This window comes from Myotis nattereri, assembly GCF_964212035.1.
Source record: "Myotis nattereri genome assembly, chromosome: 9".
Taxonomy (NCBI): domain Eukaryota; kingdom Metazoa; phylum Chordata; class Mammalia; order Chiroptera; family Vespertilionidae; genus Myotis; species Myotis nattereri.
The window spans coordinates 39,762,664-39,787,752 of NC_138084.1; the positions used below are offsets into that span (position 1 = coordinate 39,762,664).

Below are 25,089 nucleotides of genomic sequence, written 5' to 3' on the forward strand. Positions count from 1 at the left end.
AAGATATATTAAAATATTAAAAAAGAAGAAACAAATTGTGAATATGTGTGGTGATAAATATTAACTGAACTTATTGTGGTAGTCATCTTGCCATATCTATAATAATAAAAGCATAATATGCTAATTAGACCAGATAGCTGAATGAACTTCTGGACATCATTCTGGACATCCTTTGGACAAAGCCACAGTGGTGGGGGCCAAGGCAGAGGTGGTTAGGGGTGATCAGGCAGTCAGGCAGGCCCGCAGTTAGGAGCCAGCAGTCCCAGATTGTGAGAGGGATATCCCGGATTGTGAGAGGGTGCAGGCCTGGCTGAGAAACTTCCCTGCTCCCCTGTACATAATTTCATGCACTGGGCCTCTAGTATACATATATTAAATCATCATGTTGTATTCCTACAAAATAAATTTTATTTCAAATAACTAAATAATGGCTTCTAAATCTCCCACCAAGTGATTATTATGTCCACCTTATGGCACAGTGAATGTTTATTATATAAATTTTATTTCTAGTCAATTTATTGTTTCTATTCCTTCCTGAGTAATTTTGTGCAAATATAAAACTGAATTAAAAGTTTCCATTTTGAGAGACCCAAGATGGCAGCATAGGCAAATGCCTGTACTTGCCACCTCCCACAACCACAACAAAATTACAACTAAAATACAGAACAACCATCATCCAGATCCGCTGGCTGAATGGAAGTCCTATAACGAGAGAAGTAAAGAAGAAAGCACATATACTGGTAGGAGGTGAGGAGGTGCAGAAAGGGCTGGTCCAGTACCCACATGTGCTGCTTTTTTAATTGGGAGGAGATGGTCTCTGGAGGCTGCTCACAGGAGCAAAGGGTTCCAGCCCCATACCAGACACCCAGCGCAGGGTCTAGACCTGGGAAAAGAAGTTCTCATAATGATGGGCTGTAAAAACCAGTGTGGATTGGGGCTCAGTGACACAGAGGCTGCTGGAGACCCAGCTGTTCCTCTTCAAAGGCCGGCACACAAACTGAACTTACAAGTTCCCGCTTCCTCTAAGATCTAGTGCTTATCGAGGCTCTGGAGGACCCAGACACATATGAGGAGAAACTGGATTGTCTGGCATCGGGGAAGGAACTTGAGGGCAGCTTTCTCCCAGATGGAGTTGCTAACAGGGTTCATTGTTCCTATGCTGGCACCTTACTGGTTGCAGGGTTTACTGGCAGCCATTTCTGTTTGCTCCACCCTTGTGATTTCCTGAGACCTTGCCTCATCCAAATTACAACCCCACCCAACTTTTGTGTAGCAGATTTTGCATATGAATGGCCTATCCTTGCTCAGGCCAAAATCTGTCAAACAAGCTGCAGCTGGGTCAGGGAGCCCCAAACCTATCAATAAAAAGCCCACAACCTAGCACCAGTCCCAGCCTACCTTACTTCACAGCTGGGCCTCATCTGGGCACTTCTAAACATGATACAAAGAAGAGGAATCTGTAGATCTCTCTGTAGCTCCTGCTGGGTGGCCCCAAGCAGTGGCTGACTTTGCACCTCCCTGGAGACCCAAGAGCCAGTGTACCCAGTGGTTAGTGTGAGACCATACCAGATTTCAGTATGTCACTTCATATCCATAAGTGACATACTCAAGGGGCCGACTCAGTGAGCACCAAAGCCCCACTGAAGCAAGTCCTGCTCCAGAAGGGTGTCTCCTGCACAGCAGCTCTCCCACTGTAGTCACAGCTGGTCCCCACAGCCAATTAGCCTGTAGGTCAATTCATCCCAGTGACACCAATAGCAGTCAAGTCTCAACTACAAAAAGACTGTTCACACAGCCCACAAAGGGATGTACCCAGAGTGTCCACCTCAGGTGATTGGGGAGGCTGAGCCACTGGCCCCTATAGGACACCTACTACACAAGGCTACTCTATCAACTTGAGGAGACATAGCAGCTCTACCCAATACATATAAACAAACATAGGGAAGCAGCTAAAGTGTGGAGACAAATAAACATGCCACAAATGAAAGAAATGGAAGAAAGCAAGCTATTAGAACAGAGTTCAAAATCATACTTATAAGGTTACTCAAAAATATTCTAGAAATCTCCAAGGGACTTATTGAGACTTTCAAGGATCTTGTAAGAATGCAAAAACAAACAACCAAACAAAAAAACACAAAACACCAAAAAACCAACAAAAACACAAAAAAACAAAAATAAAAAAAACCCCAAAACCAAAAAACAAGGAAAAGGACCAGTTAGAAATTAAATATATACTGAATATACTGACTGAAATAAAGAATAATATATAGTGATTCAACAGTAGACTAGAGCATCCAGAGAATTAAATCAATAATTTGGAATATGAGGAAGCAACAAAATAAAACAAAACACCCAACCAGAAGAGCAAAAAGAAAAAAGAATCCAAAAATATGAAGATAGTGTAAGGAACCTCTCTGGGATAACTTCAAGTGTACCAACATCTGAATTATGGGGTTGCCAGAAGGAGAGAGAGAGCAAGATATTGAAAATCTATTTGAAGAAATAATGACAGAAAACTTCCCCTAACTGGTCAAGGAAGTAGACTTACAAGTCCAGGAAGCGCAGAGAACCCCAAACAAAAGGAATCCAAAGAGGACCACACCAAGGCACATCATAATTAAAATGCCAAGGGCTAAAGATTTCAAAGAGAGAATCTTAAAAGCAGATAATCCCGCTTCTCCCATATGAGTCTGGGTCCCCAGAGACTCGCCCGGAACTGGAGCTCAGAGGCTGAGACTCCCTCCCGATTGAAACAGACAACCGCACCCTCAGCCGCCAGCCCACTCTGCACGCACCTCCGCACCTTAGTATTTCACTTCCACACTGCTCCTCCTCTGAGTCTCGGTATGCTTTTCACTTTCCTTCTAGTTGTGGAATTTCCACTCAGTCAGCCTTCCTGTGATTCTGGATGATGTCCGTTCAGTCTTTTAGTTGTATTTTTGAAGTGGTTGTTCGAGGCAGCAAACTCCGGTGTTTACCTATGCCGCCATCTTGGTTTCTCCACCAGAATTTATTATTTAAAAAAAAATTTTTTTTTATTGATTTCAGAGCGGAAGGGAGAGGGAGAGACAGAGAGAGAAACATCATGCTCCCTACTGGGGATTGAGCCTGCAACCCAGGCATGTGACCTCAACCAGAATCAAATCCAGGACCCTTCAGTACGCAGGCCAATGCTCTATTCACTGAGCCAAACCGGCCAGAATAGAATTTATTATTCTTGATCCCTTGGCTTATCACTTATTCACTCACAATCTTAGAATTTAGCCTCATCTTTCCTGTTTCCTAATCACAGATTTTAGTCTCTAAAAAAGTGAAGAGCCCTAGAGAAGGGAAGCACTAAAGGTCAACAAAGAAAGCCAACTGTTGAAGCTAAAGATATGGCATATAATCATGTTTATTTTGTATACAAGTTTATTAGAAATTAACTTTACAGTTGAGTCTTTTTTTTTACAGTTTAGTCTCTTAGGTGACAGAATATTCAGTGGGAATGTGACTGAATTTGAGGGCTAGGTAATATATCCAGCAATGCACACAATGACTGTTGGGATTGTGCATCTTGTTACAGTTGGGAAAATTTGAGAATTTCTTCATTTGTATGAAGAATAACTTTATCGCCCTGACTGGTTTGGCTCAGTGGATAGAGCGTCGGCCTGTGGACTGAAGGGTCCCAGGTTCAATTCCGGTCAAGGGCATGTACCTTGGTTGCGGGCACATCCCCAGTAGGGGGTGTGCAGGAGGCAGCTGATCGATGCTTCTCTCTCATCGATGTTTCTAACTCTCTATCCCTCTCCCGTCCTCTCTGTAAAAACTCAATAAAATATATTAAAAGAAAAGAAGAAAAAAGAATAGCTTTATCATTTAAAATACAAATGTTGAGTTGTTTTATTACTGTATGATAATTCAAATGTATATAAAAGGGTCTATATGGAAGTTGAGTAGTCAAAGGTGTGAGCCGTGCTGCTAATCAACTTATTGTGACTAAGTTACAAACTCATGCTTTTCGCTTTGGATCCTTTAAGTACCTTTATCAGCTGGCATAGTGTTCAACTTTGTTAGCGACAAAGAATGGAGAGACATTGCAAGAAGTAAGTTATATGTTTTTTAAAATTGAGGTGACATTCACATAACATAACATTCAGCATTGTAACCATTTTATTTATTATTTATTTATTTATTTATTTTTATTCTTCTAAATATTGTTTATTAACTTTGTGTCTTTAACCACCCCTATATTTAGGCCTTTTTAAAAATTTTTTTTTCTTTATTGATTAAGGTATTACATATGTGTCCTTATACCATTTTAAAGTGGCTTCCAGTACATTCACAATGTTGTGCAGCTCTCACTTCTAATTACCGAAATTTTCAACACCCTCAAAAGAAACTCTGTACCTATTAAAGAGTTGTTCCCCATTTTCCCTTTCCCTAACACTATCGCATTCATTTATCTGCTTTCTTTCCTTATGGATTTGCCTATTTTGGACATTTCATATAAATGAAATAATAAAATATGTGTCTTTTGCTGTCTGGTAGCTGTGTACAAGTGTGTCCATCTCTTGGCAGCAACAATGGTCTGTCTTCTTTCAGTTAGCATAATATCTCCATGTTGGAGCATGTGTCAGTACTTCTTTACTTTTTTTCTGGCTGGACACTATTATTCCACTAGAGGCCTGGTGCATGAAATTCGTGCATGAAATTCCAGGGGTGTCCCTCAGCCTGGATTGTAAGAGAGTGCCGGCCAGACTGAGGGACCCCACTGGTGCACTATCAGGGCCAGGGAGAGACACAGGAGGTTGACCAGCTGGGGAAGGACCATGGGAGGGCTTGAGAGTGTGTCTGTCTAGCTAAGTCCCTATCGGCCCGACCCCAGCAGCAAGCTGACCTAGTGGTCGAAGTGTCTGTGCACATCATTGCGACTGGTTGACTGGTTGACTGTCTACCCCGTGGTGGTCAGTGCATGTCATAGCAAGCAGTTGAGCGGCCTTAGCATACATTAGCATATTACACTTTGGTTGAATGGCCAAACGGAAGACCAGACACTTAGCATATTCGGCTTTTATTATGTATGGATATATTACATTTTGTTTATCCACTTATCAGGTGATGCACTTTTGGGCTGTTTTCATTTCTTAGTGTTATGATGTGGCTTATTATTTTGGGGAAAAGGTTTTGTGAGGACATGTTTTCACTTTTGGTATGCACCTAAGTGTGGAATAGCTGGGATATATGGTAACTTTTGTTCAGTCATTGGAGAAGCTGTTGGGTTCTTTTCTAAAAGAGCTGCCCCAGTTGACATTCCCACCATCAGTGTATGAGCTCATGGTTTCTGTTGTTGCTTCAGTCCCAGCGCTGATTCTAAGAGGTTGTTCTCCAAGGTGGAATCATATGCAAATCTCCTGAGGTCATTCTTCAGACCATGGTCCAGGACATTTTCTGTGCTATATATGATTCAGAAGACCTATGCCTCCTGACTGACTGTATCATGAATGAAGTGTTTATTAAGCAGGTATTATGCACAGAGGTGTGTACTAAGCTTAGAGAAGGTACAACATGAACATGGTTGAGGGTCCTTGTACTCAAAAGTGTGCATTTTTGTGAGATGATCAAGTGGTAAAATTAATTTAGATTTAATTAATTGGTAACCTGGGACTACTTTTATAGAGTATTTTCTAGGACAATTTTTTTCTCATTTCCTAAGAAGAAAACTTTACCACCCAATTAGATGATTTTCATTTGTGTATATCATATCTCAAAGCATGGTAGCTGTGTACAAGTGTGTCCATCTCTTGGCAGCAACAATGGTCAGAGATAATTATATTTTACTCTCACTTATTTCTAGTTGTAGGAAATTTCATTGTAATTTTCATATGCCTATTTTGATGAGTGAGCCTACTGTTTTAGTGATTTTATTGGCCATATTCCTCCCATTTTTAAAAAATAATGCAGGTCTACCACCTCTTCCTTCTTAACACCTATAATGACCTATAAAGCTGAGGTTACTTAGTGGACAATTCTTCAGCCACCCAAACAGCCTCTGGTATCCCAGTCTGAGCTCATGCATCCTGAGAGCATAGACCATGGGGTTGAGAGCAGGGGGGATAACATTGTGCAGCACATTAAGGAGTACAGGGATAAGGGGAATCTTTTCTTTTACAAGGTGTGTGACAGATACCACTATGATACCTGAGTAGAAGAAGAGGATGAGGATGAAGTGGGAGCTGCAGGTGCTCAGAGCCTTAGACATTGCTTCTGCTGAGTTAAGTCTCAGCACAGTGTGAAGGATCAGTGCATAGGAAGAAAAAACCAGAGCCATATCACTCCCAACTATGATCCATGCTAAGAACAGTTGGTAAAATTTGTTCACAGTGATGTCATCACAAGCCAGGCTGATGACCCCCAAGTTAGAGCACAGGCAGTGGTCAATTTCATTCTTGGAGCAGTAGAGTCTTTGGGCAGCCAGGACAGGCACTGGGATGGTCAACAAGCTATTTCTGAGCACCATGAATCCTGTGACTTTGACCATAAAAGCGTTAGTGACTATGGAGGGGTATCGAAGAGGGTGACAGATGGCTATGTATCTGTCCACTGCCATGCAGAGGAAGATACCAGACTCCATACAAAAGAAGCAGTGGATGGCATACATCTGAGCAAAACATTCAGGGAGGCTGATGGCTTTGGCATCAAACCAGAAGATAGCCATAATCTTGGGCATAATGGTGGTGGCCAAGCCAATGTCGACGAGTGACAATACACCCAGGAAATGGTACATGGGCTCATGTAGCGTGGGCTCATGTTGGATGGTGATGAAGATTAGGAGATTAGCAGCAAGAGCTAATAGGTAGAGCAGAGCCAGGGGCAGGGAGAGCCAGTGCTGCCACTCGTGAATGCCTGGGAGCCCCATCAAGATGAACTGGGAGATGTGGAGGCTGGAACTGTTGGTAACTGTTGGAACTGTTGTGGAGGTGTCCATGGCATAGGTATCCTGTTCTCAGTGTCTGTCCATAAAACCTAAATAGGAAGGAAGTTGTATTGGAAAGTTCAGCTGTGGTTCCTAATTAGGGACACCCAAAAACTCAGGTTCTTTAATCATGAATGACCTTCAACATTATTTTATTGCCTCCTGGAAATATTTCACAGAGGACAATAAAGAAGGCTAAAATTAGTTCTAAAGAGAAAAGTTGGAATAGCTATTTTTATCACTACTTATATGCTTAGTAAGCATGTCCAAATATATCAGTAATAATCTTTCACCAACAAATGACAAATATTAATATTTTGTTTATTTACTTCCATTTTTCTGTTTTCTGTTTAAGCAGTTTACATCATAGAGAGATAAATTTGTATATTGCCTTTGTCTTTGCAGCAACATGTTCTAAGAGACAAAATAGGTGTTCAGTAAAAAGCTATCACATGCAAAAGAAACCATCAACAAAACAACAAGAAAGCCCACTGTGTGGGAAAACATATTTGCCAATGTCATATCTGATAAGGGTCTAATGTCCAAAATTTATAGGGAACTTATACAACATAACAAAAGGAAGATGAACAATCCAATCAAAAAATGGGCAAAGGATCTAAATAGACACCTTTCAAAAGAGGACATTCAGAAAGCCAAGAGACATATGAAAACATGCTCAAAGTCACTAATCATCCAAGAGATGCAAATCAAAACAACAATGAGGTACCATCTCACAGCTGTCGGACTGGCTATCATCAACAAATTAACAAATGACAAGTGCTGGAGAGGATGTGGAGAAAAAGGAACACTTGTGCACTGCTGGTGGGAATGCAGACTGGTGCAGCCACTATGGAAGACAGTATGGAGTTTCCTCAAAAAACTACAAATGGAACTCCCATTTGACCCTGTGATCCCACTTCTAGGAATATATCCCAAGAAACCAGAAACACCAATCAGAAAGGATATGTGCACCCATATGTTCATAACAGCACAATTCACCATAGCTAAGATCTGGAAACAGCCGAAGTGCCCATCAGTAGATGAATGGATTAGAAAACTGTGGTACATCTACACGATGGAATACTATGCTGCTGTAAAAAAGAAGGAACTCTTACCATTTGCAACGGCATGGATGGAACTGGAGAGCATTATGCTAAGTGAAATAAGCCAGTCAATGAAGGAAAAATACCACATGATCTCACTCATTCATGGATAATAAAGACCATTATAAACTTATGAACAATAACAGATACAGAGGCAGAGCTGCCTCAAACTGATTGTCAAACTGCAGCAGGAAGGTCAGGGAGGGTTGGGGGGCAGGAGGGAGGGGGGTAAGAGATCAACCGAAGGACTTGTATGCATGCATATAAGCATAACCAATGGACATAAGACACTGGGGGGTAGGGGAGGCCAGGGGATTGTCAAGGGCGGGGGGGGGGGCGGAAAGGACACATATGTAATACCCTTTGTAATACTTTAAGCAATAAAACAATAAAAAAATAAATAAAAAAGAAAGTTATCACACGAATAAATAAATGAACCACGACTTTCCAGTATTTAAAGGCAATGTGGATTCTTAATTTTAATGAACAGTTTATCCTATATAATTAAGAGCTAATATGCAAATGGTCACCGCACCCTTGCGCCCTTGCGCAGGGGCTAGGGGACCTGAGGCTGGGCCAGGGGACCTGAGGCTGTGGCCCCCCACCCAGTGGGGCTTTGATGGGAGACCTGAGGCTGCACCCCCTGCCCTGCAAGGCTTGATGGAGGTGGGGCCAGCCGGGTCTGGGTCTTGTGTGATTTCATGGTGTGTGCGGGTGGGCGAGGACTTGACTCTGGGTCCCACAGTCACCCCAGACTCTGACAGGAGGGATATTTTCGTATACATTTTACTAATTTTCTTTCATTTCTGACACTTCTATTATAGAGAAAGTGCAAATAGCAATATTAAAATATTTCCCCTAATTAATTCCCTTTTAATATGCACAAATTTTGTGCACCAGGCCACTAGTATCCCTATATTTGACTATATCATAGATTTCTAACCAATATTTTACTTTTCAGATTATTTTTTAATAGAATTTCAAAAATGATACAAAAGTGATACATATGAAAGTCATAGCCATCTTAACATTTTCTCTTTAATGGTATTTTCATATTTTTTAAATGTCACACATGCATATGTTTAAAAAGTTAACAATAAAAAAATATAAACCCAAGCTAGGATTTCCAAATTCCCTTCTTTTCACTAAATGCAGCCAGTAATGATTTGTTGAGAATCCTCTCAGAGACAGTTTTTGAATGGACAAGAATATATGTACTAACTAGTTTCCCATAAGAAACAAAAACAAATGTTAGCATACCAATCATTCCTTTCTTATCCTTTGTTTACTTGACTTTTCTTTTTTGGCTTAGTTATCTTGGAGACTGTTCCATATCACCATAAAGCTATACCTCATTGTTGTTAAGTTGCATGATTTTCTATCACATGGATGTCTGATATTTTGCTGAACATTAGTATTTCCAGTATTTTCCACTGTAAAAAATGATTCAAAAATGTGCTCGTTCATATATCTTTAAGCATATGTGTAAATTTATCTACAGGATAATTGGCAATAAGTGAATTGCTGGGTGAAATGGAGAAAAATGATTTTGACTGATATTGCCAAATTGTCTTTCCAAGAGGTTTTTCTGGTCCTGTATGACTGTAGGGCATTTTTAATGCTCTTGAATTCAAAACCCATTTTAAGAGAATAAGTAAAAATTAAAATTTCATTTTTGGTTTACCTTTCCCTTCATTATTTTGTGAACTTTGACATTGCTAATGGCTCTTTTTCCCCCATTTTTATGCTTTTCTATCTTTTCTTTCTTTATGTTCAATTCATCTTGTAGTAATAAATGAAATAAAGTTTTTCAAGGGCTTAAATTGGAGTCTGGCAGCACATGTTATTAATTTGCATGAGTTTTATTATATCTTGAAATTATTACTTCTATCTGTTGAATTTTCTAGAAATATTTCCTCCCTAAAATCTATCTTTAAAAAAATATACTCTGCATACACAAACTTTTATGTATTCATAGCAAGTGAACTTTTAAAATTAATTATTTTATGATTTTAAGTTTTTTTAAATTTTATTTATTGATTTGAGAAGAGAGAGAAAGGGAAGAGAGAGAGAGAAAGAGAGAGAGAGAGAGAGAGAGAGAGAGAGAGAGAGAGAGAAACATTAATTTGTTGTTCCACTTATTTATGCATTTATTGGTTGCTTCTGTATGTGCCCTGACCGAGGATCGAACCAGAAACCTTGGTATATCGGGATGATGCTCTAACCAACGGATCTACTTGGCCAGGGCCATGATTTTAAGTTTTAAATAACATAAACCCCAGCATTTTAATAAGTATTCACTTGCATTTTCTTTACAAACATTTACACTATATTTTGAAATTAATTATGTAACTAATTTGGGAGTTGACATGGAGTGAGAAAGCCCCTCAATCAATTTCACCCACAAATAGCTAAACCATTGTTCCAGCACCATTTAGTAAAGAAGCCTTCCCCTCCCCATTAATTTACAATTAATTTGCTTTTTTGTCAAATACCCAATCTGAACACATATTAAGGAGTATTGCCAGACTGGACAGTTTTCTTTGTTTTTAGTTTCAGTACCTATTGAATGAGTGTATTTACCTACAGTAGGGAATAGTCTTACTAATAATTTAAAATATTTTTTAAATGAAAAAGACTGGTTATTATATTTTTGAGTATACATTTTGTTAAATTAATTTTGGAAAAACTCATATTTACACCATTGTATTTTTCCACTAAAAATCCATGTTGCCTTTCTGTCATAGCTTTTTTTTTTTAAATCTTCTGATGATTATTGTTTTTAAAACATTTCAAAAATATAGGTATTTTACACTACTGCCTGCAAAACCAAATTATTCTTTAGTAAATTCTCAGAATTTTTTTTTGGTAGAAAAATGTGTTATTTATTATGAGGAGAACTTGAGCAGTGTAAGCTCTGATTTTTATTTTTCATCTTATTCAAATGTTTATATTTTTCTAAACAGCATAAAGAAGCAATGATAGACTCATAGATTCAAGGAACAGACTGATGGTTGCCAGAAAGAGGGAGGTTGGGGGACTGGGTGAAAAAGGTGAAGGGATTGAGTACAAATTGGTATTTACAAAATAGTCATGGGATGTAAAGTACAGCACAGGGAATTTGGTCAATAACATTGTAATAACTATGCATAGTGCCAGTTGGATACTGGAAATATCAGCGGGAATACTTTGTAAAATGTATAATTGTCTAACCACTATGCTGGACACCAGAAACTAGTACAAAATTATTTTGAATATAGATGGTAATTAAAAATATTAAAAATTTAAAAAAAGAAGCACTGATTGTCAACATCCTTGTCTGGTCCAGACTTTAAGTATCATCTCCTGTGAAATGCTGGGTAATGCTTTTTGGATAAATTGTCTTTATTAATTTTGGTGATTTGATGTCAGTTTTAGTTCTCGATTTTATTTTTGAATCAGAAATGAATGATTTCAATAGATGTCTCTTCTCAGGGTCTTGGATCTATAATTTAAATGGGAGGCTATCCTGATTCCACCGTTCTGTCAGCCAACATGCCTCCCCTGCCTCAGACTCTGTGATCGTTGCTTTTTTCCTCTGGTAGAGCTTTCTATTCTTTCTAACATGACCAGAGGAGAGCTTCTTCACATTTTTCTACTTCTCCAGATTTCAAGCCTTAGTCTCCATACAGGTGAAGATCTTGAGGAACATGAAAGCCAGTGTTGAAAGGATTAAACTAAAGAAGACAACTGCAAAAGCCCAGGCTGGGGGAGAGGACCAGAAAGAGAGCCAGGAACATAGAGCAAGGAAACTGCCTCCTCCACTCACCTGGGCCCAGGTGACTCCCTGCTAGGAGGTCCTGGAGAATCCTCTGCAAGTGGAACGGCCTCTGCAGTTGCTTCTGCTCTCTTGGCTGCACCTCTCTTTTATACCATTGCTGCTGAGAGTACATCTTCTCCTCCCAGTGCACATACTGGAGCCCAGAGTTTGTCTGGACAGTCTGCCACTTTCTAGGACCTCCAGGAGGCTCCCTCTCATCTTTTCCCCCATGTGCATCAAGGCTCGGTGTTTTTCCATCACAGCTTCAAAGGCCCCCAGTGATCTCAGAGGTGTATCCAGCTCAGCTCAGGGAGCAGAAATACTCAGCGCCAAGGCTCATGGGAACCACTATCAGAAGGTCATCTCTGACTTAATGAAGGTTTAGGAAGAGGTGTCCCTCCTCTTGTGTGAATCCCAACTCCTGCCCCTCCCTCCAACACATATACCTTCCTTTAGCCTCTTCAGGGACCATTTTCCAGCAAGTGTGTCCTCTGGGCTCTATATTTTACCACTTTCTTTTTCATGAGTTATCACTCCCATATACAAACACAACAATGCAGATGCCTCTTCTGCTGAAACCTATTTGTTGCTTTAGATCAACTTTGCACCCTGCTCTGTACCCATAGAAGTGAAAGTCTATGGCCTCTGGCTCATGGTTGGATTTGGCTAATGGGAGTAAGCTGGTGGGAGTTCAGAGGGCAGCAAGAAAGACAAATTGAGGTATTTGTTTCTTAGAACCTTTTTCTGTCAGTCTCAGTGTTAGGCAGTGTCTGTGTTTCCCTCCTGAAGGCCTCCTATCACCATCAGGGGCTTCCTCCATGGCTCTGGTCAGTACTGGTAGCTGTTTCTCCCATTGCTCCTCAGATCTGTGGGGTTGCCAGTCCATGTGTATATCACCTTCCCTGTTTTATTACTATTAAACTCTCTCCACATTTTTGGACTATTGTCTTCATTATACTCTGCTCCATGCCCCCCTTTGCATGTGCCATTTGTTTCCTGTGGGACTTTTACCAAGATGCCTCTTGTCTCCAAGGTCTCTCTCCCTGGGCCCTACCTCTGAACCTGCTCCTTCTCTTTCCATTATTTTACAAACTTCCTGAAACATTTCTTTTTATATACATCTCCCCATTCTTTATCTCTTCTAAACAGATTTGAGACTCATGTGATCCTACTAAATCAAAATGTCCCCTGCTCTGCTATTACCTAAAAGTTTGCATAGGGTTGTTATTGTTCCTTTCTTAAATGTTTGCTGGAATTTATCACAAAGGGCTTGATCTATTTTCTTCCTTTTTACCCCATTGCCACTGCTTTCTCCCAGGATTTTACCAAATCTTACCCACTCTAATATCATATGCATCTCCTATGCCCAGGATACTATGAAATAAATCTATTAAAGCACTAATCTATTGGTGTCACTGCCCTACTTAACTTCCTTGCCTGTCGGCCTTGACCTCTTATTAACATGCAGTGCTGTTTGGAAGAACACTTAAAGGCCTGTTGTAGTCTGGGCCCAACCTCCCTCTCAAACCCTGTCCCTCTCCACTGCTCCCTCAACATTGTTTTGTTAGCTCTTATCAAGAAGTCCATACTTTTGGAATTTTAGTGTCTTTTTTTTTAATGCTAGTGAGTCATTTTTGAATATTCAATTCCCACTCTTCAACTTTCCTCTTTAATGTTGCCTCATCAGAGAAGGTTGCGAAGCCTTCCCTGATCCCACAGGCGTAATCAGATGCTCTCTCTCTAAGGTGTTTCCATATCTTGAGACGTGGCTCCAGGTCTTTGAATATGCCTCTGGTTGTCTTTTTGGTGGTGACTTGTCCTAGTTTGATGTGCATCTCCATATTATCCTATTTAAAATCTCTATGCTGTATTTCTTTCCACAACCTTAAGAGGAACTCAGAAAATATTTGTTCATTTACCTAACTAACTGGTTCAAAGCCACTTGACTGGTTTTTTGAGCTTTAGCCTTGTTTCAATCTATTAATATTTTGCACAATTTCTGATTTTAGGTAAGGCTTTTAGAGTTTTATTCAGTTGGTTCATATTCACATTAATCTAATGTTCCAGTTCTAGGACTTTTTTATTTGGGGGGCTTAAGTTCTTCTTTCAATTATCAATTAACTGCCTCATTTCCTCTTATACTGGCCTTTGTATCACTCTTGCTACTTGTGTTGCTTACTTCTTCCTTCTTCACATGGGATTCTTTATTATTTTTTTAAAAAATATATATTTTTATTGATTTCTGAGAAGAAGGGAGAGGGAAAGAGAGAGAGAAACATTGATGATGAGAGAGAACAATTGATTGCCTCCTACATACCCCACACTGGGGATCGAGCCCACAACCAGGGCATGTGCCCTGACCGGGAATCCAATCATGACCTCCTGGTCGACCTCAACCACTGAGAAACACTGTCCTGCCCACACTGGGTTCTTCATGTTAGGGTTCATAACATGAAGTCATGATAGGTACTTAATCTTGGTGTTATGTGAAGTGACACCTGCTAAGTCTTCTTCCTTCTGGAACTGGGCCAGTAATCTTAGAACATGGCTTTCCTAAAAAGATGACCTAATTCTGGTACTGACCCTTCCTAATAACCCTGTGCTATTCTCTTCCAATGTAGCCTGCGTTGATCTCTGCCTTTCTGTTAAGGAATTGTCCTTGTGAAGACACACAGGGCTGGTTGAGTCCTGAACTGTGAATTTGCATGTTTTTGTTCCTGATTTCCTTCGGCTTCATAAAACAAATCACTCTTTTCCTCACTGGGAGTTTCTTACTGGATTTAAAGAAACCATGAATCAGCATGCATGCCACCCCAGTGTTTTTCTAAGTAAACTCTGTACAATCAATTTCTGCAATTCCTCTCAATCCACCGCAATGTCTAAATTCTTCAGACTCTTGAATGTCTTCCCATAGATTAATCTGGTATCATTTTCAGGAGTGATTTTGGTGGCTGAGGTAAGAGTAAAATGTGGAGTTTATTGATTAAAAAGGGGTAGACTTGCAAGTTATTTCACCAACATATGGATGACAATACCTACAGGGCTCCGCCTACCATTTTGAATAACAGGAGACATTCCCTATTTTCTACAGCCTCATTCCCCTGCTGAGCTCTCTCTTCTCACAAAGGCTCCTACTTATTTTTTAAAAAAATATTTTATTGATTTTCTACAGAGAAGAAGGGAGAGGAATAGAGAGTTACAAACATCGATGAGTGAGAAACATTGATCAGCTGCCTCCTGCACACCCCCTACTGGGGATGTGCCCGCAGCCAAGGTACATGCCCTTGACCGGAATCGAACCTGGGACCCTTCACTCTGCAAGCTGATGCTCTATCCACTGAGCCAAACCAGTTAGGGGGAGGCTCCTACTTATTAATTCATTCTTCCTCTCATAGTTCCACCTAAGTCACAGGGGTCATTGGAGTAATGGTGTATGGTGGTTCTGATGTTGCTGCTCCCCATCAGCCTGCTATTTTCCTCCCCCTTCCTGGATCAGATCTTGGCTGGCCATCAAACCATGTGGTCCCATTCCTCGTGGCAGGAAGCCTCTCCTTGTTTTTGGCTGCAGGGCCTTGGCCCCATTGTGACATGGCACCCTAGAGTATGCTGTTCAAAATATTCCCTGCTGAGTTTGTTCCCTGTGGCCCCAATAAGAGGCAGAGACCTTGTTAAACATTTGTTTGAAAAGGAGGCAGAAGTACTAATTGGTGTCTGGGTAGTAGAAACTTCACTTAGGATCCCTATAGGCAATGCCTGAAAAGGTGCCTATTAAATACTCTGTTTTGGGGATCTGACTGATAGCTTAATTTCTCATCCATCTGGTGAGTAATGGCTAAGAGTAGGCCCAAAGAAGAGAGATACATACAGGCTCCATCACAAATAGCTTTCCTTCAACCTTTCCAGATCTGATAATCTTATAGGCTATTGGAGTGGAAATACATGGTCTTGATATCATTATGGAAAACCAGAAATACTGCCAATATTCTGCACATCATCTGAGGTCTGTTTGGACCTTTTGTTATACAGATACAGGTAAGGGAGGGTCCAGGTGTATGAGATTTCCTTCCTCCAAAATAGGAAAACATCTTTCAAGTCCCTGCTCAACAGTCAGCTATTTGTAAATCTGCTCTTTGAAGCCCGTAGGGTGAGTTACGGGGAAGTATTTATGGAGGCACCTAAATCAGTGTCCCAGATTCCTGTGGTTCCAGGACCCCTTACCTCTCTTTACCTGCTTCTCTGATGGAGGTAGAGGAGCTGAGTGTACTGGAGCAGATTTTTCCTTATTATACAAGGATATAATAAGGAACCTTTGCTGGGTCCTGAGGGAATAGTTGGGCCATCAGGTGTGACTACTTATTACATTGTTCTGAAGGTGGGCTGAGGCTTCAGGTTGGTCCAGCTTTGAAGATAATTTGGAGCAGATGCTCAGGTGATCAGAGCCACATTTCTTGACACCCTTCACCTCCCCACTCAATACTATATTCTGGGGGTGCTGGGGACACATGCGATTGGGAGGAAAGATGGGAGCAGTGTTAGGGAAATAAACCTGTGCTATTCTCTTCCAATATAGCCTGTGTTGACCTCTGTCTTTCTGAGAAAGAATTATCATTGTGAAGACACACAGGTCTAGCTGAGTCCTGAACTATGAATTTGCATGTTTTTGTTCTTGCTTTTCCTTCGGCTTCATTAAACAAAGGAAAGAAATAATTACACCTGATATCCCAACTATTCCCTCAGGACCCAGCAAATGTTCCTTATTATCATCTTGTATATTAAGGAAAAAAGAATGATTTGTTTTATGGAGTGTTTTTGACTGGATTGCTCCAGGTTACTACTATACTGACATCTGCCCAGTGGATTAATCTCTTATGTCTTGTTAAATAAAATGCATTGTTTCAGAATCTCTAAATTTTCTGTTTTTCTTAAACAGATTTATCCTAATGCATCACTTCTTTCTTTTACTTCAATGAAAATTATACCATTTTCAGAATTTGATAAAGCATTTATGCATTTATATCTCATGGTATTCTCACAATGATCCAGTGAGGTAGGTATTTGTATACTCATTTCACCTGTGAGGAAACTTGAAAGTCGTTTGAGGCTTTGCTTAAATTCACACAGCTGATACATGGCAGAAATATTACCTGGCTCAGGATCTTGACTCCTAGTCCAGAGTTTGTTCCATGACTCAGAACTGTAGGTCCACTCAGCTCTTCCGTCTTCCAGCTCTCATGCCTTCTGCTGTCATCACATAGTGTCTTTAGGAGCTGTGGCTGACAGTATGGGCAATAATCCCATGGTTTCTCACGGAGAAGGTTATTGGCTATTTTAAAGCTGTGCTATTTCTTTTTTCTGCACAAACTTCTGATTTCCCCCCTCATGTTTAGAGACCTTTTCTTGTTGTCATCGAAACTGTGGGATCAACTCAGCTGCACTTTTTCCACTTGGAATGTGAATCAGTTATGTTACAATCCAAAGTCCTCTCAGACCCTGGCCCAGGTTTCTGTGTGTCCTTGTGTTTTTCTTTCATATGAGAGAACTGTGGTCTTGGAGGTATTAGCGGGTGTTGGGGAGCCATGTGATGCCTAAATCACTCCTTAGCTATTTGAGTCCTCTACTGCTTACCCTTGGCCACAGGTCCTGAATGTTCTTCCTTGGCCCTGCAGCAGTCACTGCGAACATGGAGACAGGATGATGACTTTCTAGCTCAGGGATCAGTGGTTGTAAGTTCTTGTCTGATTCTGTCACAAAATAGATCTGGGACTGTGGACCATGACTTCTTTCTAGAGTTTAGTTTTCTGGCTTTGCAAAATGATGATTGGGGAATAGTATATGTTGGAAATCTGAATAATTTCATACACATAGTGTAATTACATGGAAAATGGAACTGGAGGACATATCTGCCAATTTTCCCTCCTGTTCTCAATAACATGGCTGTGGTACAGAGTTCTTTGGCTTTTATGTGGTTGTTAATACCAAGAGATTCTGTTTATTTCAGGTCACCACAACTCCGAACTTTGCGTCTACCCCTGTACAACAGCACCTTGAAGGAGAGGGAGATGCAGGAAGTGGTGAAATCAGATAGCCATGTAGAGATACTGGAGAGAGAAACCAGATATGCATTTATGAAATGACTGGGGAATAATCCAAGGAAGAACCTGATGGTTATTGAAGTCATTAAGCACCATGTAATCTGTAACCTGGCAGTCAAGTGAAGTTTGGGGAAGCTGGATATCTTCAAATTAAAGAAATTTTCCAGATACTGGGATCCTGGGCAGTTTCTGATGAAGGTTAGTGGTATAATATTAGGGAGCCAATGTTGATTACCTCTAGCAGCAGCATTCAGAACTTGGGACTATGAGCATGAGAGGAAAATTTCTTTTTAACATCAGCTCCTGAGCATTTAAATCTGGTTATGTGAATTGGCCCAGATTATAGATGTATTAGGATATCTAATACTGGAACCTGGTTTCTGAACTTCTTGTCCACTGCATTTCCACTGGACTCAGTTGTTTTGCCTTGTCTGTGTTTTAAGATCTTGCAGAAATATTGACTAATTTGAAAATTATTTTTGTTTTCTGAGAAGTATGGGGAAAGAGTGATGGTGATGGTGGTGTTAGTGAGACCACACTAGTATATCGTGAGCTTCCAACCCTCATATCATTGACTTTAATCTGCTATTTTTTTTTTTTTTGCAGTGGTTCTTTGCTCTTCTGAGTGAGGTGATCACCATGATTCTTTCCAATACTTCTTATCTCTTCCCACATACTTTCTTCTTGGCTGGCATTCCAGGACTGACTGCCGCACACATTTGGATTTCACTTCCGTTTTGCTTCATGTTCTTCTTGTCAGTGACTGGGAATGGTGTTCTGCTCTTTCTTATTCGAACAGAACGCTGCCTTCATCAGCCCATGTTTTTCTTTCTTGCCATGCTCTCCTTTGCCGACCTGGTTCTTTCCCTCTCCACTCTGCCCAAGATGCTGGCCATTTTCTGGTTTGGCGCTACAGCCATCAGCTCCCACTCCTGTCTTTTCCAGATGTTCTTCATCCATGCATTCTCTGCCATGGAGTCAGGAGTGCTAGTGGCCATGGCCCTGGACCGCTTTGTGGCCATCTGTAACCCGCTGCGTTATGCAACCATTCTTACGCCAGTTGTTGTGGCCAAGATTGGAGGCCTACTGGTGCTGCGTGGTGTGGGGTTGACCATCTCCTTTCCAAGCCTGGCCCATCGGTTGCCCTATTGTGGTTCCCACACAATTGCCTATACCTACTGTGAGCATATGGCAGTGGTGAAACTGGCCTGTGGAAACACCACTGTGGATAACCTCTATGCTTTTGCCGTGGCTATCTTTCTTGGTGTGGGGGATGTGGCCTTTATTGCCTACACCTATGGGCAGATTGTGAGGACCGTAATTAATTTTCCTTCATCCGAAGCACGTGCTAAAGCAGGCAGCACATGCACTGCTCATGTCTGTGTTATCCTCTTCTTCTACGGCCCAGGCTTTCTTTCTGTGGTCATGCAGCGCTTTGGCCCACCCACAGCCTCTGCTGCCAAGGTCATCCTTGCAAATCTCTACTTGCTCTTTCCCCCTGTACTGGACCCCATTATCTATGGGGTCAAGACCAAGCAGATCCGGGAGCAACTGTTTAAAATTCTAACCTCCAAGAGAATTGATCCCACCTGATTATAGTTCTCATCATCTGGACCTCAAGGACCAGGATGACCACCCCTCTGGGGTGGGAGACCCACAGCTCAGGTTATTTACCTGGTGAGGACAGTGAAGGGAAACGAAATAAAATTGTCCTGAGTATTTGGAAGTTGGGAAATCTCTTCTGAGGCCTATGGTGTTTAGATTTTGTGATGGAAAATTGAGAAGGGTTGGGTATCTCAACTGATGAACCAACAAATAATTTTTGATACCCTTTTCTTCTAAAAGCTTTTGATTTACTGTGTTGATAAGATAAATGCATTATGTAATGAAGAAACAATTAGGACTTTGACGAACATGAATCAAGTGACTAAGTTCAGGAAGAGATGAACTGGGTGCCAATTTTAAACATACGAAAACATGGACTACTTCCCAGCACTTGACACAGATATATGGAAAGTTTGTGGGAGTGGAGAGGCTCTCTCATCAGAAAAATTTTGGCATCACAGAAAACGGGTTCAAAAATTATGGGGATACTTTAGAGTATCCAGTTTATGAGAGAAACTCCTTATATAGTCATGTTCCTTCTCACTCCAGAATTGCAGCTAAAGCTTTAATTTATTCCATGTATTTTTTCAGCCTGGTTTTGAGTGAATGATCCTCTATGTATTATGTAGTTTTATGCTCTGAGAGTAATAAAAATTCTTTTATTTCTTCACTTTTAGTCTCAGGCACAGAAATATGAGTTAAGTTTATTGCACACAACAATAATTGTTTCAACTTTTGTTTTCCTGTCTTCATTCCTAACTCTTTTGCTCATTTTCTTCTGGTTTCAATCATTGGCATTTATTTTAATATATTTGTTTGTTCTGAAGTATTTACATGTCCTTGCAATATATGTAGTATTGACTAAGTGTTATGTATTCCTAATAAAAAAAAAATACCCTTCTTTAGTTCCTCAGGTGTTTATGCTTCCTCCAGCCATGGGTATTGTGGGTTATTTCTAATAGAAACACATATATCTATCCTTATCCTCAACATGCCTACTCATTTTGAACTTAAGTTCAAACCTCACCCCCTTAAAGATTTTTATAATTAGATCAGTCACTTGTTTTCTGAACTGAGAGCTCTGTGTATATTTACCAGTAAATAAATCTCATTATTTAATAGACTGTGTCATTTTAGCATATTTCCTCATCAGTCACATTGACATATGTGTGTTTTGAAAATATGAATATGTAAATGTCCAAAGTGTAACACAGTAGGTACTCAATAAATTTTTATTGAAGAAATGAAATAATTTGTCACAAAATTACCTTTGCTATCGCAATCACTATTAACACTCTTGTCTTCACTGCTGTCATCATGACTAACACCACTTTCGCTTAGTCTTTTCTAATTGTGTAATTTCAACTGGTGGTATTTTGAATGCTGTGCAGATACAGTAGAGGTCATAGTTACTCTTACAATGAAGATTCATTGCTTTGTGTGAGCATAGAACAAATAGAGAACTAGCACTTGCCTTCCTTTTCATTCTTCGTTTGCTCCCCCTTCCTTCATTATTTTCTTCCTTGTCCTGAGTATTTATCAGGCTCTCAGTGTGACAATGGAAGTTGAAAATATAGAAATTATGATGAAATGTGATAGTGCTGTGGTAGAGATTGGGTCCCAATCCTAGGGGACTAGTTCTCAACAGGAGGTAATATGCAGGAATGGGACATGAGTTGGGTCTAGTTGAAGCGATAGTATAAATGATCAGGGCTTAGAAGACAAGGGGCCTGGGTTATTGAGTGGGTAAGAAGTGGGTCTGGGCTAAATCTTTCCCTGAGCAGCTTCTGCTCTATGCCATACTCTATTGTCCCTCTTTGCTCTGTTAAATATTAATCTTCAGTATTAGTAGTGAGAAGATAGCTCTTCAAAGAAAAGGCAAAAGTGGACACTCCTCACCAACTTTTGCCTGTGTTTCATGGGCAGTGAAGTTGAAGTGGAAGAAAGTTCTGCAGGAGAGGAGGAGCAGCGACAGGATTGCAGAGGAAGATTCCTCAGCGGGTGGAGGATGAGGGCTTAGAGGTGTCTAGGTGCTTTTGGCCAAACTAGTTTTGAACAATGTTAGTCTGAATATATCTATTAGCATAAAACCTTCATGACATGAGTCGCTCCTGTTGTTCACCTCTTACTCCATGGTACCGTGAAACCTTGACAAGAAAATGCTGCACATAAACTCTCATTTAATGCCCACAAATGCAAATGAAGAGGATGTTTTCATTATTTTCAATTTCTTTTCCTCTCATGAAAATCTTATACTTTCTACTGACTGGGGACCATTTATTTTATCGCACCTCTTCTACCTCTGTTTTAGTAGTAAGTTCACTGTTTTGTTCCCAAATGAAATTTTTAATTTTTTTCTTATAAAACAGACCAGCAAACAAACAAACACAGACTGGTGCTTTTGAGGTTCATGTCATTCATATATTATATCATTACCTCTCCCACTTATGGAAATATCTCCTGGATGTTCTCCTTCATTAAATGATAACTTGGTCAGTACCCTGTACCGTACTTTTTGGCCACCTGTGATCCTGGTGGGGACTTCATTCACTCATTGATTTTTTTTATTCTTAATTTCTTTACCCCTAAAGATCCCTTCCTCATACCCATTCCCAAGGCATATACTCTAACCTCTTGAGAGATCACTGTATTTGTTTCCAACAGTTCTCCCAGGATCTGTGCTTCACTCTTTTCTATCCATACATCCAGCATGACATTTGACAATGAAATTCTGATTGTGTCTCACTCTTCTGCTTAAAATCCTCACAACTTTCCATTGCCCTTTCACATGACCTACAATGTGCATGCTAAGGTTTCTGCTTACACTCCAGGCTCAGTTCCTGGTACTGCAATCCCAAATTTCACTATTCTATCAGGTTTTTGACAATGTCAAGTTCCCTTCCCTGCAGCATCAGGGATTTTGTATCTACAGCATACTCCCAAATCTCTCTTCACTTTTAACCCATTCTTCTATCACTAACTTAAATGAGGGAGGACTTTCTTGAACTCCCCAGACTGAGATGGTTTTTCTTTTATGTGCTTTATCACACTGTAGTTTTAATTTATGACACATATAATTATTATTAGGTATCAGTGATTACATACTTAACATATATCATGCCATGAGCTATGATGACAACAGACATTTGTTATATTGATTTTTTCTGACATTTAGCAGAGTACATCAATTTGCTAGATATTTAATATCTATTGAATGAAAAATGAGGCTTCCCACAATCTGTGAATGAAATACTTGTTGACTAGATGAATAAATAGGCTGTGCATTTGAAACACTATTCCAAAGGAGAAATGTGGCCACGAGGGTGAACTGGTAGCTGCTTTATCAGGGATAGGACTAAGGGAAAGATTTTCTTGCTTATGTGAAAGTAGGTCTTAGCCCATCTCTTTGGGAACTTGCTGGGCTGGATAGTCTGAGAGTCTATATTCACCTCATATCTGCTGTGGTACACTGGACTTGATGTCCATAGACCTGCCACAATCCACCAGAAGAGAAGCAGAGAACTCAATTAACCTGAGACAAGTGTCATTTATTTTAGGTTGGATTATCTAGAAATAGACTCTGAGGCAGATATCTGCATGCAAGAAGCTTATTGTGAAGTAGACTTAGGAATGACACTTGTCAAAAGGGGGGAAAACAGGATGGACCAGAGAGAGCAGTTAAACTATGATCCAATTTCCCCAGAGTCTGAACTGATTATAGGGTAGGTTCTTGAGGGGAATGGTTTTTCAGTGTTGTTTCATATAAAAGAGGATCAGGTCTTTGTATTCCTATATAGAACCATCAGTGATTGAGAGCTACACTCAGAAAGGAACTTGATAATGTCTTGGATAATGCAGCTCTATTTGTCCAAGAGAGAGTGACTCAATTATGAGCTTTTAGTAGCCAACACTCACAGAAGATGGAGAAATGAACACATTTAACCCAGAATTCACTAAAGAAATTTTTGGAAAGAAGTAAGACTGTCAATACTTGCACATCATGATACTGTATAGAGAGAACCCCAAAGACTCCACAAAAAAACTACTAGAACTGATCAATGAATTCAGTAAAGTAGTGGGATACAAAATAAATATCCAAAATCAGTTGCATTTTTACATACCAAAAATAAACTCTCAGAAAGGGAAACTGAAAAACAACAACAACAACAAACAATCCAATTCACAATTGCTTCAAAAAGAATAAAATACCTAGGAACAAATTTAACCAAGGATGTAAAAGACCTGTACACAGAAAATTATAAGACATTGAAGAAAGAAATTGAAGAGGATACAAATAAGTGGAAGCATATAGCGTGTTTATGGACAGGAAGAATTAACATCACTAAAATGTTCATACTATCCAAAGCAATCTATAGATTTCCTATCAAAATACCAATGGTGCATTTCACAAAACCAGAACAAATATTCCAAAAATTTATATGGAACCACAAAAGACCCATAGCCATAGCACTAGTGAGAAAGAAGAACAAAGTTGGAAGAATTATATCAAACTATAATACAAGGCCATAGTGATCAAAACAGCATGGTACTCACATAAAAACAAACATGTAGAACAATGGAACAGAATAGAGAGTCCAAAAATAAATCCACACCTTTATGGTCAATTAATATGTGACAAAGGAGGCAAGAACATACAATGGAGGAAAGACAGTCTATTTAATACATGGTGGTGGGAAAATTGGAAAGATACATGCAAAAATAATTGATATTAGACCTCCTTCTCACACCATACATGAGAATATATTCAAAATGGATTAAAGACTTATAGGTTAAATTCAAAACTATAAAAATCCTAGAAGAAAACACAGGCAGTAAGATCTTGGACATTTCTCATAGCAATGTCCAGCCTTGGGCAAGAAAAACAAAAGAAAAAATAAAGGAATGGGACTACATCAAACTAAAAAGTTTTTGCACAGCAAAGGAAACCATCAACAAAATGAAAAGATAACCCACTGAATGGGAGAACATATTTACCAATGATACATCTGATAAGGGGTTAATATCTAAAATTTATGAAGAACTAATAAAACCCAACACGCCAAATAACAAACAATCCAGTTAAGAAATGGGCAAATGACCTAAATAGACACTTCTCCAAATAGGACATACAGATGACCATTAAACATATGAAAAGATGCTCAATGTCACTAATCTCCAGAGAAATGCAAATTAAAACCATAATGAGATATCACCTCACACCTGTCAGAATGGTTATCATCAGTAAATCAACAAACAACAAATGTTGCCGAGGATGTGGAGAAAAGGGAACCCGCATGCACTGTTGGTGGGAATGCAGATTGATGCAGTTACTGTGGAAATGGCATTTCTTGAAAAAGTTAAAAATGGAACTGCTTTATGTTCCAGTGATTCCACTTCTGGGAATATATCCGAAGAAATCTGAAACAATATACTCATTGCAGCATTATTTACAATAGCCAAGATTTTCAGCCCAAGTGTCCATCAGTAGATGAGTGGATAAAATAGCTGTAAGTACCTTTACACAGTGGAATACTA

The 25,089-nt window shown here is 39.9% G+C and overlaps 2 protein-coding genes across 2 annotated transcripts; one reads left to right on the forward strand and one right to left on the reverse strand.

Moving 5' to 3' along the window:
* Window positions 1-5,962: 5,962 nt before the first annotated feature.
* LOC308525438 (olfactory receptor 56B4-like) lies at window positions 5,963-6,967 on the reverse strand (the record flags this gene model as incomplete). The annotated part of the gene is made up of 1 exon (XM_081100259.1): window positions 5,963-6,967. One exon carries the CDS (start codon window positions 6,965-6,967, stop codon window positions 5,963-5,965), a length of 1,005 nt encoding a protein of 334 aa, XP_080956385.1.
* Window positions 6,968-18,588: 11,621 nt separating this feature from the next.
* On the forward strand, window positions 18,589-19,542 carry LOC308524077 (olfactory receptor 52K1-like; the record flags this gene model as incomplete). Its single annotated transcript, XM_081098230.1, has 1 exon — window positions 18,589-19,542. The coding sequence occupies one exon, from the start codon at window positions 18,589-18,591 to the stop codon at window positions 19,540-19,542; it is 954 nt and encodes a 317-aa protein (XP_080954356.1).
* Window positions 19,543-25,089: the final 5,547 nt, after the last annotated feature.